The sequence below is a fragment of the Hemitrygon akajei genome, chromosome 14 (assembly GCF_048418815.1).
Source record: "Hemitrygon akajei chromosome 14, sHemAka1.3, whole genome shotgun sequence".
NCBI classification, from domain to species: domain Eukaryota; kingdom Metazoa; phylum Chordata; class Chondrichthyes; order Myliobatiformes; family Dasyatidae; genus Hemitrygon; species Hemitrygon akajei.
Window position 1 is genome coordinate 108,857,293 of NC_133137.1, and position 16,558 is coordinate 108,873,850.

The 16,558-nt window shown below is 40.6% G+C and overlaps 1 protein-coding gene across 2 annotated transcripts in view; it reads right to left on the reverse strand.

Moving 5' to 3' along the window:
• mapk8ip2 (mitogen-activated protein kinase 8 interacting protein 2) overlaps nucleotides 1–16,558 on the reverse strand; it is an 80,930-nt gene that overhangs the window by 14,841 nt on the left and 49,531 nt on the right. Inside the window, exons 5-8 of one of the 2 annotated variants that reach the window (XM_073066917.1) lie at nucleotides 15,975–16,166; nucleotides 13,392–15,854; nucleotides 10,121–10,196; nucleotides 7,174–7,346 (exon numbers count right to left, since the gene is read on the reverse strand). In XM_073066917.1, coding sequence (XP_072923018.1) covers nucleotides 7,174–7,346; nucleotides 10,121–10,196; nucleotides 13,392–15,854; nucleotides 15,975–16,166 — 2,904 coding nt within the window. Of the gene's footprint in view, nucleotides 1–7,173; nucleotides 7,347–10,120; nucleotides 10,197–13,391; nucleotides 16,167–16,558 lie in introns of both variants that reach the window. The other variant, XM_073066915.1, reaches the window with a different exon arrangement.

Consider the following 16,558-nt stretch of genomic DNA (forward strand, 5'->3'; position numbering starts at 1 on the left):
GAAAAAGCCTCTGACTATCCACATGATCAATGCCTCTCTTCATCTTATACATCTCTATCAGGATACCTCTCATCCTCCGTCGCTCCAAGGAGAAAAGGCCGAGTTCACTCAACCTATTCTCATATGGCATGCTCCCCAATCCGGACAACATCCTTGTAAATCTCCTCTGCACCCTTTCTATGGCTTCCACATTCTTCCTGTAGTGAGGTGACCAGAACTGAGCACAGTACTCCAAGTGGGGTCTGACCAGGGTCCTATATAGCTGCAACATTACCTCTCGGCTCCTAAATTCAATTCCACAATTGATGAAGGCCAATACACCGTACGCCTTCTTAACTACAGAGTTAACCTGCGCAGCTGCTTTGAGTGTCCTATAGGCTCGGACCCCAAGATCCCTCTGATCCTCCACACTGCCAAGAGTCTTACCCATTAATACTATATTCTGCCATCATATTTGACCTACCAAAATGAACCACTTCACACTTATCTGGGTTGAACTCCATCTGCCACTTCTCAGCCCAGTTTTGCATCCTATCAATGTCTCACTGTAACCTCTGACAGCCCTCCACACTATCCACAACATCTCCACACCACCTTTTAGTGAATTTGTAATGTTATCAGAAGTTACATGTCAGGATGGAGGGACTAATCAATAGCAGCCCAGTAACATTAAAAAATAATTCACATTAATCGCTAGAAGGCCTGTGTTTATTGCCCATCCCAAACTGCTCTTGAGGAAGTGATGATGAAGAATGCTAAGAATTACTATGCTTGTTCCAATGAAGATACATGCCCAGTACTGTTAATAATTTAGACCCAGTGGCAATGAAGAACCAGATTTAAATTTCAGAGTAGTATGTATCTTGGAATGAAGCTGTAAATACTTTCTGTTCTATTCCTCCATATGGTAAAGATCAAACATTTGAGAAAACGTAAAATGTATTTTATTTATTGATATAGTACACTAACAGGCCCTTCTGGCTTAGCAAGCCCATGCTGCCCAATTATGTCCATGTGTCCTATTAATATCCTATCCCACACATCTTCGAAACGTGGGTGGAAATAGGAGCACCTGGATGAAATCCTTGCTGTCACAGGGAGAACGTACAAGCTTCTTACAGACAGCAGCTCGTGTTACTGGTGTTTCACTGGCATTACATTAATCGATACTGTGTTGCCCTAGATAATAGCTAAAATTATCAATCACAGTAATATGCAGATGGTACCATTGTGTTATCTTTATTGCCTTAGTACATAAAAGATAGTTTGAAGTGTTGAGCTCTCCTAGATTCAATTAAAAACATATCATTTTGGGAAACATGCAGCAACAATTGCATGGATAATACAAGGTCAGTTCAGCAATAGGCTATGCCATTTAACTGGCTCTTTGAATGAAAAATATTTACTGAAGGCACTTACTGCTTGATAGACAGAAAGCAATCTGAGCTGAAAAAACAGCACACTTATTTTATAACTGTAGATAGCTGAGTTATCAGATATCAAGTAATATTGAAGGATAGGCAGGAGATATGGAAGGTGGGATAGAACTCTTAATTAAGGATGAAATCAGGGATATAGTGAGAGACAATATAAGATCTAAGGAGCAGAATGTCGAGTCCTCCTGGTAGAGATTAGGAATAGTACAGGGGGAAGAATATCACTGGTAGGAGTTGTCCGTAGGTCACTGAATAATAACTTTATTGTGGCACAGGCAATAAACAAAGAAATATCTGATGCATGTAAGAATGGAACAGTAGTTGTCATGGGGTCTAACTTGCATGTAGATTGGACAAATCAATTTAGTCGAGGCAGCCTTGAGAAGGACTTCTAAAAATACATCCGTAAAAGCCTTCTTGAACAACATGGTCATCAACCTGCAAGGGAAAATCCAATCTTAGATCTGGTCTCGTGCAATGAGACAGATAAAATGAATCATTAGGGATCCTCATGGAAAGAATGATCGGATTATGATTAAATTTCTCATACAAATTTTATTGAATTTTTTGAAGAGGTTACTAGGAAAATTGATGAGGGTAAAGCAATGGACGTTGTCTATATGGACTTCAGTAAGGCCTTTGACAAGGTTCCACACGGAAGGTTAGTTAGGAAGGTTCAATCGTTATGTATTAATATTGAAGTAGTAAAATGGATTCAACAGTGACTGGATGGGAGATGCCAGAGAATAGTGGTGGATAACTGTTTGTCAGGTTGGAAGTCGGACACTAGTGGTGTGCCTCAGGGATCTGTACTGAGTCCAATATTGTTTGTCATATACACTAATGATCTAGATGATGGGGTGGTAAATTGGATTAGTAAGTATGCAGATAATACTAAGATAGGTGGCATTGTGGATAATGAAGTAGGTTTTCAAAGCTTGCAGAGAGATTTAGGCCAGTTAGAAGAGTGGGCTGAAAGATGGCAGATGGAGTTTAATGCTGCTAAGTGTGAGGTGCTACATTTTGGTAGGACTAATCAAAATAGGACATACATGGTAAATGGTAGGGCATTGAAGAATGCAGTAGAACAGAGTGATCTAGGAATAATGGTGCATAGTTCCCTGAAGGTGGAATCTCATGTGGATAGGGTGGTGAAGAAAGCTTTTGTTATGTTGGCCTTTATAAATCAGAGCATTGAGTATAGGTGTTGGAATGTAATGTTAAAATTGTACAAGGCATTGGTGAAGCCAAATTTGGAGTATCGTGTACAATACTGGTCACCGAATTATAGGAAAGATGTCAATAAAATAGAGAGAGTATAGAGGAGATTTACTAGAATGTTACCTGGGTTTCAGCACCTAAGTTACAGAGAAAGGTTGAACAAGTTAGGTCTTTATTCTTTGGAGCGTAGAAGGTTGAGGGGGGACTTGATGGAGGTATTTAAAATTATGAGGGGGATAGATAGAGTTGACGAGGATAGGCTTTTTCCATTGAGAGTAGGGGAGATTCGAACAAGAGGACATGAGTTGAGAGTTAAGGGGCAAAAGTTTAGGAGTAACACGAGGGGGAACTTCTTTACTCAGAGAGTGGTAGCTGTGTGGAACGAGCTTCCAGTAGAAGTGGTAGAGGCAGGTTCGATATTGTCATTTAAAAAAAATTTGGATAGATATATGGACAGGAAAGGAATGGAGGGTTATGGGCTGAGTGCAGGTCGGTGGGACTAGGTGAGATAAGCATTCAGCACGGACTGGAAGGGCCAAGATGGCCTGTTTCCGTGCTGTAATTGTTATATGTTATATGGTTAAATGGAGGGTGTAAAAGTTCAATCCAAAACCAATGTATTATGACTAAACAAAGGAGACTACAACAAGATGAGGGAGGAGTTGGCTAGCAGAGACAGGAAACACCAGCTACAGTGTATGGTGGAGCAGTTGAGGAACAGTGGTAGACTTTCAAATAGATTTTTCAGAGTGGCACAATATATTAAAACATATAGTAAAAGTTTTTAAGAATTATATAATGTGGAAAAGTATAACTAATGTGAAACATAGAAACATAGGAAAATAGAAAATAGGTGCAGGAGTAGGCCATTTGGCCCTTCGAGCCTGCACCGCCATTCAGTATGATAATGGCTGACCATCCAACTCAGAACCCTGTACCTGCTTTCTCTCCATACCTCCTGATCCCTTTAGCCACAATCCCTTCCTCTTAAATATAGCCAATGAACCGGCTTCAACTGTTTCCTGTGGCAGAGAATTCCACAGATTCACCACTTTCTGTGTGAAGAAGTTTTTCCTCATCTCGGTCCTAAAAGGCTTCCCCTTTATCCTTAAACTGTGACCCCTCGTTCTGGACTTCCCCAACATCGGAAACAATCTTCCTGCTTCGAGCCTGTCCAATCCCTTTAGAATTTTATACGTTTCAATAAGATCCCCCCTCAATCTTCTAAATTCCAGTGAGTATAAGCCTAGTTGATCCAATCTTTCTTCATATGAAAGTCCTTCCATCCCAGGAATCAATCTGGTGAACCTTCTTTGTACTCCTTCTATGGCAAGAATGTCTTTCCTCAGATTAGAGGACAAAAACTGCACACAATACTCTAGGTGCAGTCTCACCAAGGCCTTGTACAACTGCAGTAGAACCTCCCTGCTCCTGTATTCAAATCCTTTTGCTATGAATGGCAACATACCATTTGCCTTTTTCACCGCCTGCTGTACCTGCATGCCCACCTTCAATGACTGGTGTACAATGACACCCAGGTCTCGTTGCACCTCCCCTTTTCCTAATCAGCCACCGTTCAGATAATAATGTTTTCCTGTTCTTGCAACCAAAGTGGATAACCTCACATTTATCCACATTAAATTGCATCTGCCATGAATTTGCCCACTCACCTAACCTATAAGATAGGAATTATGTGTTCACTCCCCTTTAACTACTGATGAGACCTGAAGCTGTGAGTCAGGACAAAGTTGGAACTTGAAATACTCCATTATTCAGTAAAACCCGCAACTACAAAATTGCAAACTCAAAATTCAACACCGTCAATACCACTCAGTACAGTACTGGAAAATTGAAGGAGGCGCCTTTACTCCAAAAGGCAGAAGGAGGAAGGGAAACAGTCCCTTATGTGTTGTAATGGTGAGAAGATCCTGTGAATTTTCTGCCACTTTTACCTGGAGGCAGGCTTCAGCCAAGTTCAATTTTGCAAAGTAGTGACCATCATCCAATTTTGCAAAGAGATCTGCTGGTATCAGTAATAGGTACAGTGTGTCTTCAGAGCCCCTTTGAGACCAGTTGAGAACAATGTTCCCTCTAAGGCGTGCATGCGCACACATCATTTGCTACTTGCACACAAAAAAACTTAAACTGCACACAAAAGGTTGTCACCCTCAACTCTATTACCATGTTAAGTATATTCCACAATTATACACAATCACTTTTCCTTTTCTGGTTTCTGATGCAGACTGTGTTGACAACACAGAGTTAACAATGATTTGTCTGCACATTTTAGAACTAGCTTATTTATACTGTTTTTGAGGAAATTATTCAGTGCATATGTGTTGTTGTCAATAGGCAAAAATTTGCACAGCACAAGATTTTTGTGCACACTGGTCATTACAAATTAGAAGAAACATTGGTTGAAAGGTCTGCACACAACTTCATTATACCATTGGTTTTCTTGATAATAACTACTGGAGCTACCCAATGTGTGTAGTTGACAGCTTTGATCATACCAGTTTGTTGCAGGTAGTCTAGCTCTTGCTCCATGATTGGGAAGGCTGCGTATGAGCTGCCTAACCCTAACCCTTTTGGGCAGAAGATTGGCTTTGCGTCTGGATGGAGATGGGGTTCTGCTTACAGTTTAGAGCAGCAACCTAAACCTTCTTGAAAAACTGTGCATCTTTGTTTGCTAATGATACTAAACTGAGTGCAAAAGCATATTGTGTAGAGGATGCAGAGAGATTAATAGGTTAAGTAAGTGGGCAAGGGGTTTTGGCGGATGGAGTACAACATTGATAAAGTGAAGTCATCCACTTTGGAAGGAAAAATAGAAGATCAGATTCATATTTAAATGATTTAAATAATTTAAACTACCTGCATCTCAATATCACCAAGACCAAGGAGATGGTGGTGGACTTTAGGAGGTCTAGGCCTCATATGGAGCCAGTGATCATTAATGGAGAACGTGTGGAGCAGGTTAAGACCTACAAGTATCTGGGAGTACAGTTAGACGAGAAGCTTGACTGGACTGCCAACACAGATGCCTTGTGCAGGAAGGCACAGAGTCGAATGTACTTCCTAAGAAGGTTGGCGTCATTCAATGTCTGCAGTGAGATGCTGAAGATGTTCTATAGGTCAGTTGTGGAGAGCGCCCTCTTCTTTGTGGTGGCGTGTTGGGGAGGAAGCATTAAGAAGAGGGACGCCTCACGTCTTAATAAGCTGGTAAGGAAGGCGGGCTCTGTCGTGGGCAAAGGACTGGAGAGTTTAACATTGGTAGCTGAGCGAAGGGCGCTGAGTAGGCTACGGTCAATTATGGATAACTCTGAACATCCTCTACATAGCACCATCCAGAGACAGAGAAGCAGTTTCAGTGACAGGTTACTATCAATGCAATGCTCCTCAGACAGGATGAAGAGGTCAATACTCCCCAATGCCATTAGGCTTTACAATTCTACCTCCAGGACTTAAGAACTTTTTAAAAGCTATTAATGCTTTTTGAGACGGTGATTTAGATGCATATCACATTTTTTTTTTACTGAGTTAAGTATTGTATGTAATTAGTTTTGCTACAGCAAGTGTATGGGACATTGGAAAAAAAGTTGAATTTCCCCATGGGGATGAATAAAGTATCTATCTATCTATCTATCTATCTATCTATCTAAATGATGGAAGATTGCAGCATGCTGTTATGCAGAGGGAATTGAGAATGCTTGTGCATAAATCATAAAAATTAGTTTGCAGGTGTAACAGGTTGTCAAGAAAGCAAATGGAATGTTGGCCTTCATTGCCAGAGGGATTGATTGTAAGAGTAGAGAGGTTATGCTGCAATTGTACAGAGTACTGGTGCAGTGTGCACTTCTAGGTTACCTGTGGAAGGATATATTAACTTTGGAAACAGTATAGAGGAGGTTCAGCAGGGGTTGATTCAGAGATGAGGGGAGAGGAGAGATTGAGTCACCTGGGACTATGGAATTCAGAAGAAAACAGATTTTATAGAAATGAATAAAATCATGAAAGAGCTGGATAAGATAGTGGCAGGAAAGTTGGTTCTACTGATAAGTGAGACTAGAACTAAGGGACATAGCTTCAAGATTCAGGGGAATAGGTGAGACAAAGGACAGAGATGAGGAGAATATGCTTTTCTCAGAGTAGTGAATCTGTGGAATTCTCTGCCCAGGGGTGCAGTAGAGGCTACCTCATTAAATATAGATAGATTTTTTTATATATAATATAGCAGAGGAATTAAAGGTTATGGGGAAAAAGTAGATATAGAGTTGAGTCCACGGGCAGATCAGGAACAGCAGATCAGCCTTGATGAGCCACATCAGCTATTCCTGCTCCAACTTAGAACACTCTACCTCAAAGTACTTTCGCAAACGATAAACACACCAGTGGACATAGGAAACACATTTTTGTTTAAGACTGCAGAAAATGCTGTGTTATGGGCAGGAGGGGGAGTTACATTCTCAAATATCAGCCAGGAACATTCTAGGCACTTAAACACTTTAGGACCTACCCATAAATTCCTTGGCCTGGTTGACTACTTCATGTGCATAGTATGCTGGGAAGATTCCACGTTCCCCTGTTCTCATGTTGTAGCCTCTGTACCAATAGTCATCCTCCTCTTCTTCAACATACAATGGGTCATCAACATCCAACTCCAACTCATCCTGGTGTCGTGGTATAAACCTTTAGAAAGCAAAAGATTATCAGATCAAAAGAGCAGCTGAATTGGAAGAATAAATTGGCAAAATGTGTTCAGTTCACATGCTAGCAATAAATGATCTTTAAATTGAATGGCACACAGGAAGGGGAAATGGGGGTATTCCATGGACAACATTCATCTGGCCCAAGAATGAAGTTAATCAAGTGTTTAAGTAGGTTCAGTGTTCAACTGCTTTAGTCAGTGAGGAAGGTCAAAGTCTATACTTTACTGAACAACAAACAATGGAGGATAATTCAGACAGATTACTAAGTATTTATGCTGTGTTTTGTTCAAGGACAACTACAATATAGTATCAGGTCATAAGACCAGAAATCAAAAGAACACAGGTTCAAACAGGAGCATGGAGATCAGTATTTAAGATCTGGTATCTGTGCAAATGACAATAACACTCTTCAAAGACTGGAATGAAAACAGGAAACATTGAATGCATTCTGCAAGTATGGAGAGCAGAACAGGATTAATGTCACTAGAACCAGGAAAAGATAGCAAAATTAAATTCTATGCTGAGACAAATATGATAGGGGAGAAGAGAGAAAGACGGAGAAATTAAATCACAACAAGGACAATAGTGACAGGTAAGAAAGGATGATAACTTTGTACTTGTTTACATTTTCACTTCTAATTTCATTTCTTCACTTTAATGAATGTGGAGAGTTATGGCAAGGCCAGACTTTAATGCCCTTGAGAAGATGACTATAATCTGTCATCTTGAAACCAGAGGTGTGGTTGGGAGTTCCAGGATTGAGACCCAATAATGATGAAGGAACAGTAATGCGTTTTCAGATCAGGGCAGTTTCTGACATCCAGGCGTTTCCATGCACCTGTTGCTGTGTCCTTGGTGACAGACTCTTCCGATTAGAGGGATGCTGTTGGTAATAGCACAGGTGAGTCAGTGCAGTGCATTTTGTTGTACATTGGTGGTGGAGGAAATGAAGGTTTGGGGGAGGATGGGTATCATTCAGGCAGGCTACTTTTCCTCAATGCTCTCAGGCTTCTTAAGTGTTGTTGAAGCTACAGATGAAGGAAAACAGAATATTTAAACTTTCTGTTAGCATGATGTATATAAAGGCTTTGAGACATCAGGAGCTGAGCCATTCAATTAATTCTCTGCTTTTAACATACACTAGCAGCCACAATATTTACGTGGCCTGTGTCGTAAGTTTCAATTAAATGGTAAAACTCAAAATGTTGATGTAATGATCATGGTAATGGCCAGTGTAAATTGTTAGTGTCTCTCTTACTGGAGGAAGTTATTGTATGGCTTGAACTTGTGATTTTCAGTCTACATATGGATGTGGTTTAGATCTTGATTCAATTTCTGAGTCGTAAAAAAATAAATGAATGGTGTGTCTACAGGAGGTGAAAAGAGTCGAATCGTTATTAGAAATTGCTGGTATTCACTGTTGAGTCCTGAAGGTTGCAATATGCTGAGAGTTGAAAGATGAGATCCTGTTCCTCAGTTTATATTAAGCTCGAATGAAACAGTATAGGAGGCACAGCACAGAGAAGTCAGAGTGGGAATGAGATAGAGAATTAAAGACAGTTGACTAATATCTCAAGCTCATTCTTTCTCAATGAATGGTAGCATTCCACCAAGTGTTCATCGATTCTATATTTGGGATCTCCAATGTGGAGGAGATCATATTGTGAACAGTGCATGGTGGTCATATATGTAAATTCTTGTTTTATCTGGAGAGTGTTCAGGGTGTTTAATGTTGGGAACAACGACAGCAAAAGGTCACAGAGAAAAGGGAAAAGACCAAATACTAACACTAATCCCATATCAAACATGGGAGCCTCTATAAAATACAATTAACAGGAGTTCAAGGCCCAGCACACCAGGGGATAGAAAATAATTTCTGTCCTTTCCATAGAAAGAGCTACACCTCTACTCAAGTTGTTCAAGTATCTGATATCTGCCCAATAATGCCAAAAGAATAAATCCAGCAGGATAATTATAGCCCATGAATCTAATCTCAATCATCCTCTCTTGTTGGACATGATGGAAGCTTCTGCCTCCTATTTACTTGTTTGACTACACAGGTCTCTTTAGCCAAGGGGTTTCCCTATGGCAATGAGCTCCATGGCTAGTAACTACTGTTGAGCATGTTCCCATGGAGAAACCATAGGCAAATAACATGAGAGAGGGGAGTCTATACATTCCATCATATCCAGCAGGAGGGGGTGAGAGATGATATGGGCAGTTGGCCTACATATGGTGACCCTGATCTGTCCCCATTGAAGACCCCCCTTGCCAAGGCTGATCTCAGCTAATACATGGAGCTATTCATTGCGAAGGAAAATACCAGCTGATCCACAGCACCAGCTAATACAGGCAGTTTCCACATGGAAGCAAGTATAAACTCTTGAATTTCTTCAAAAGAAAGACGTTCAGTTGCTTGGATCAATAAAGCTAGTGCAATAAGGAAGACATGGGAGAAAGCACTGAGAAACTCCGTTCCTTTTCTCATCACGTCTGACTTGCAACAGGGTACTAATGCCTTGTATTACAACACATACCACATAATCTGTGGTCCTTGAACATGGTGGCTAACTAGTGTTACCACTTATAACAGTTCTTCATTGTCATCATTACTGGTTGTGGAAGCATTAGCTAAAATAAAGTTAATCTTGGCCTTATGCTGTTTTAGTGACGCTGAACTCTGCTCTGTAGTAAGTGATGCTGTATAGCAGCTGTGCTGATAAGCATCTCCTTTCACTTGAAATCAACACTTACCGGAACACCGCTCGATGAGTCTGATCCCGTTCCTCACCATTTATCGTGCATGAGTAAAGGCCAAAAGACTCGGTACCTGATCAGACAAGAAAGCACAAAGTCACCCCAGTAAGCAGGAACCCCAGCCCCTATGTCCACTCCCCCATCAACTCACCTCAATTAGTAACACCCACCCATCTTCAAAATAGCCACCTCATGTTCAGTTGTTAACCTACCATGAGAATGTTACCACTCATATCAACGCCAGGCATGCACTTCCTGCTACAATTCACTCATGCACTTCAACACCAGCAATTATTTCTCACCCTAAATTCCACTCTCCTTGCTGCATCAGTGTATTACACACAAAGAACAAATTCTTCTGTAAATACCCAACACTTACACAATGCTCACGCACTGCCATTCTTCACCATAATAAACATTCAGATATCCAAACCCCTACTAATTTCTAGGGATACAAATTTGACACTTTAAATATCTGGCTTACATGTGATTCATATCTACAACAATATGGTGGTTCATAATTTCCCTTCAATACAATGAGACAAGCTACCTTGTTCTATCAAACTACACATGAAACACTGTCCAACTGGAGTCTGTTGCAAATGATGATGAAACAACACATGAAGCAAACCTACTATCACATTGGTGCCACTGGAGCCTGAAGGATGTATAGTATTAGCATTATGCTTAACGGGACTGATACAAAGTAGATCAAACAGCACCAAACCAGACACTAATGAGGCCAAATATAGCAGCAGATGGCATAATTATCTATAAACATAGCCCAACACATTCCTCACTCTACAGTTATCATTGAGAAAAGGACATAACTTGAGTTCAAGTGAAGAATGGTAAGCATGCCTGCTCATGAAATCACCAGGCACACCTACAACACAGCAACCCTTGTAGTTGCTGGTGTTACATAATTTCACAACAAGAGGCTCAGATCAAAGCTCTGATGGTGGACAGCTGAATAGCTGACAGGAGAAGACACTCCATGAGCAACTCTGTCCATAAAGATAGTGGAGGCCAGCATGCCAACATGAAAGACAAAATGGACACTTTCAATCATCTTCACCCAGTATTGGCAAGTTGATAATCCGTTTCTACCTCCTCCTCAGGACCCCAACCTTACAGAAACTGTTGTTTGGCCAATTTAATTCCATCTAGATGCTTCTGAGAAACAGAAGAACATTGGAAACAACAGAAGTTGATGGGACTGGGCAATATCCTGGATTAGTGAAGAAGACAGAGAACATAAATATTTGCTTTTCAAACAAAGTTATACCAGCACAATTACAACATTTGTATTTAGATCACACTGTGTAAAATTATCCCAGTCTCCTCACCCCCCTCCAAAAAAAATCAAAATAATGCCAATCCAGTTAGCTATCTTTCCATTGGTCTTCTCTGCCAATCCAGGTAGTTACCTTCCTTTTCACCTGATCTCATGTATCAGGACAGTAATAGAGGTGTCATATGCAACAGCTTGAACCATCATTTATGCACCAAAAAAAATTTATCACTGATGAACAGTTTGAAAGTTGTTCAATCACTTGGCTTCAAACTTCCTAATTTTCGTGTGAGGACAATGTCAACTTTCACTTTTCAAGCTTTTATATTCTTTATCAATGTCAGTGATTATTAAGGGGAGATAAGAAAATGAAGTTGGTCTCCACTTGGGACTCATGTCACATGAAAATCATTTAACATTTATTAGCTTGTGCTTTAATATCACCACTGCATGAAACGCAAGAGCTGCTACAGTGAGGAGTGGAGAATGGAAGCGAAGATTGTGCTGCCATCAGTAAACAAACTTATAATAGAACAGCTGAATTCTTGTGGTCAGGGAAGAAGGTCTGCTTCAAAAGAGGCAACATTTGATGAGTGTGACACCAAGGAGCTTTAGTACAGTAAAGTCATTAGGAATGAAAGGGAAAACACTGCATTGGCTGGAGTCACAGAAATGTTAATAGTTGACGGAAGTTCATTATCTCAGCCCTAGGATATTACTGCAGGATTTGCCTGGGGTAGTGCTCTACATTTAAATGTTTTCAACTGCTTTGTCAACGCCCTTCCCTTACTCATTAGCTGTGATTCAATGAACATTCCACATTTTTCAATTGCTCTTTCTCCTCAATTAATAAAGTAGCTCACAACACCCAACTAAATAATATTCCATTCACACAGATCTTGATAATTTGATGCTTGTCCTCCATGTCCCTTAATGCCATTTCCCCTTCTAAGAATTTTGCATACCTCAATGAGATTATCTCTCATTCACCTAGACTCCAGTGAGCATTGAATAACTTTCTTCAAGCTCTTCATTTCAGGAACTAAGAGAAAATAATTCCCAAACTGAATAAACACAAGTATAATCTTTCTTAAATATTAAAACCAAATTGCTCAACATTGCCTAGGCTGCTTCCAAGAATATCCCAACATATCTATTAGGCACTTAACTAGTCACAATTACAGTGGGTACTACAATAGAGTTTGGGTACACTACACCAAGTAACCCAAATTTAGACATACCAAGGCCTTATTGCCACATACAAATCACAGGTCAAGAGTGTGATGGATTATTGCTCATTGCCGAGTTAACTGCAGCTCCAATAACACATTGGAAGCTCAACGTCATTGAGGAGAAGCCCAATGGAAATATTTACTCCCTTCATCAATGCCATAATATGCAGACACTGCAACCACAGAACAAGGCTTCCTTGACAGCCAATTCTCCAATTCCTAAACAGAAAAGGACCACTTTATGGAAATATCACTACCTACAAATTCCTGCCTAAATCAAGCATGATTTTGATTTGTAATCTGCAGCATTCATGAAGCTAAAGCATAACCCAAGGACAAAAATACTGTCCTTGTCCGAAATGTCCATATCTTGTAATTAAATACCAATCAATACCAGCTTCTCCAGCTTTCCACATAACAGGCTTTCATCCCTGCTTTGATTACTGCCATGCTCAGTCAGCTCAGTTACAAATGGACTATAACAAGAGTTGTAGATTTTCCTGTCTCAACAGATTATTGAAGCTGAAAGACTATGCCTGTATTGTTTCTATGAAACCTTTCCCAGCACAAAGAATCCTCACTTTTTATATTAGACAGACAAATATAGAACAACTTCCAAGGTTAACATGGCATATATAGCACATTTTGCCAATTTACAACAAGGGCTATCAATGTGGAATTATTTATTGTCATGTAGTCCATAATGGATCTGCCATACTTGAAAGAAGACAGCGCAGCTTACTCGAAGATCGAGAAGTGCTGTTGACAAAAACGTTGAGGAATTTCTTAGAAAACTGTGTATCAGCTTCAGGCGATGAATCCTCTGATGAGTTCTCAACATCCTGTCCCTGTGTACAGTCACCAAACTCATTGTCCATCTCCAGCTCACAGTTGTCACACAATGTTGAGACCTCACTGTCATCACTCAAAATAGATGTGCAGCGCTTCAAACTAACAAGGTCCAAAGTAGTGTTCTCATCTACCACCAGTGTATACTTAATAGAATCATAAGCCAGTGACTGGTCTAACTGTGTGCTGGCTGTCCTGTGTAATGGGGACAGTTCCTTCAGGCTGAAAGGTCCATTTGATGGGTCACTAAATGATATAGGTATTTTGGGGTTTCCATTATATAGAGAAAATGGACTCGAGCATTTACTGGTAGAGTCAGTTTCTTTGTTTACTGGCTTTGATTTCATCTGCATCTCCAAAGTTGATGGTCTTGAATATTGACTGAGTTCAGTCAACTTATCTTCTGGAGTAATTGCAGCTTCTAGCTCTTTGCTGAAACTTGGAGTTTTGACATCCTGATTTGGCTTCTCCCCTTGAAGTGAATCAACTGACTCTTCATATTTGAAGCTAAGAGTGGAGCTTGGTGCTGTAGCCCGTGAAGCTCCTGTGTGGTCACATTCATTTGTGCAAGGGTTCTTTAAATCAATATTGATGCCTGTTTCTGTTTCGCTGGAGTCAACTCTTGTTGGAGTGAGTATTACACTACAGTTATCTTCAGCTGATGCTCTATCATAAGGTGGACTACTCAAAGCCATGTAGAGTGTGGGTGGTTTGTTGGCAGGAATTGGTTCCAATTCCAGTTCCTCCATTTCAGTCTCTTTCTCTTTATCTTCAGAACACATAGAGTCACCAAAGTCATTGCTACTATTCACTATGATTGATTTTACATCTGCTCCTTCACAGGCTTCCTCATCCAAGTTGACCTGATGGTCTGAAGTGAGCAATAGACCACTATTATTGACAGGTTCGATCTCAATGTCAGAGCATGAGGAAGTGGTCTCACTGAAAGAGTTTGTCTGCAACCAGTACTCATCTTTGATAGTGTGCGAACTTTGTGAGATCATTGTGTTGACCATGTTACTGAGGAGCCAAGGAGAGTCAGAACTTTCACTTAGGTCAGGATCTGAATCATGATCAGAACATGAAGAGTCAGAATCATTACTCAGTTCATCGTCACTATTCTCTTCAACATTCTCTAACATTTGTGATTTAGGGGCTGGAACTTGACTTATTCCTTGATTTGGAACAATGTCTAGATATGTTGGCCTGGTGGTATCTTCATTCTGACTGTCTGCTCTGAACTTTGAAGCTTGTGCTGAAGTATCCTCATCTTGCATTTCCTCAGGATTTTGCAATGATCTATCAGTAATATCAGTAATTGGGTCAGTTATTTGTTCTGACTCCAGGATTTCTGTGGAAGTATCTGAATTGTTTTGGTCCACAGCACTAATGAATCTCCTAGTATATCCACTCTCAAGGTCCCATTCGACAGATGGTTCCAAAGAATTGATGGTGGGACTATTTGCCATCTTGATTGAGTACAATCGGTCTTTTACATTTGTTGTACTGATTTCACCCTCCCAGTCAATTTCAGGATCAGAGTTGGGTGAACTTGCTTCCTCAATCGAGTTGGTTAAGTGTGATGACCTTCCACTGCTGCTCTCGCTGGTAAGATCTAACTCTGTCTCAGAGATAGAGGAAATCATGTTGCATGCAGCACTGTTGTCACAAGTAAGTCTTTCTTCCAGCTCCTCCAGTTCTGAGTCTGAACCAGAGGAACCACCATCCTCACTTTGGTATGACTGTATGAAGTTTTTGCTGCTTTTTGTGGTGAGATCTGCCACTATACCTGGATCAGAAGAAGGAGAAGCTGTGTCACTATTGGAGCCAGACAGTTGTGCCTGGTCACTAGTTGTGACACATGCAGTGTGATCAGAGTCTAACTCTGAGGTCACATTAGGATCAGAAGAACCCATTGCAGTGGTGGTAGTGGACTTCAAATCAGTTCCCTCGAGAAGATGGTTCACAGAAGTTGTTTGTTCCAAGTGTGTTCTATGGGGTTTACTTACAATCTCAATGCCAAATTCTTGTTCCAGTTCTACATCAGACACAGGAGTGCAGGAACCATTGCTGAGATTGGAAGATGATAGACATTTACCAGTGGCAGCAAAAGAGTGATCAGTTTCAACATCAATGTTCACCCCTAATTCAGAGGCTAAAGTGTATGTTTCACTGCATCTATTACCAGAGCAAAAATGACCCTTGGAGCTGCTGTTAGTCAGATCCTGTTCCAGCTCGGTGTCTGAGCTTGCTAATGTGATATCGTCTGCTGCAGGAGTTGGATGCACATTGCCATCATGACCTGGTTCCATCTCTGCGAAGGGGCTTGGTGACTTTCTATGAAAACCAAAAGACCCTGTCGGAGAGAGACAGTGTTTAGCAAGTTCTTTGTTTGCATGCAATGACGGATATGGCAACGATGGCGATACAACATTCTTATTATGATCCTCTATGAGTTGGTCAGCCTTGCTGTTACCGTATTCCAGAGTATCCCGGTGATTTCCTTCAAAATCATATAGTAGTGGTTTCAGAGGTGACTGGGCTGATGCAGTTTCCATGCATTTTAATGGTGATCCATTACCATGTGTCCCAGAGTTAAGGGAATTCATACACCAACCAGCAGGATGAACACTGTCTTGAATACACTGATGTGAAGGAGATAAATGACCTGTAATGACAAATGAAATTATGTTATATGAAAGAATGGATACATCATTCAGGATCTGTGCAGATGCCAATATGCTACACACTCAAGATTTTTTAAATGCAGTTCCAGTTGAAACAAACTAATATGGCTGGGGGGTAGGAACCAGTATGATAGAGCTGAGGATGAGCCAGCAGGGTTTTCAAGTAGAAGAAGTAATATGTAATTTGAATGTAAGGAAGGACAAGCCAATGATTGAGTACAAATGTAGACAGAGCAAAGAGCTAAGTTGTCCCACAGAGGCAAAATCCATAAGGGGGAACGCAGAACTGAAGGTGTTGTAATTAAATATGCATTGCATCGGAATAAAGTGGATGAACTCATGGCGCAATTACAGATTGGTCGGTATGACATTG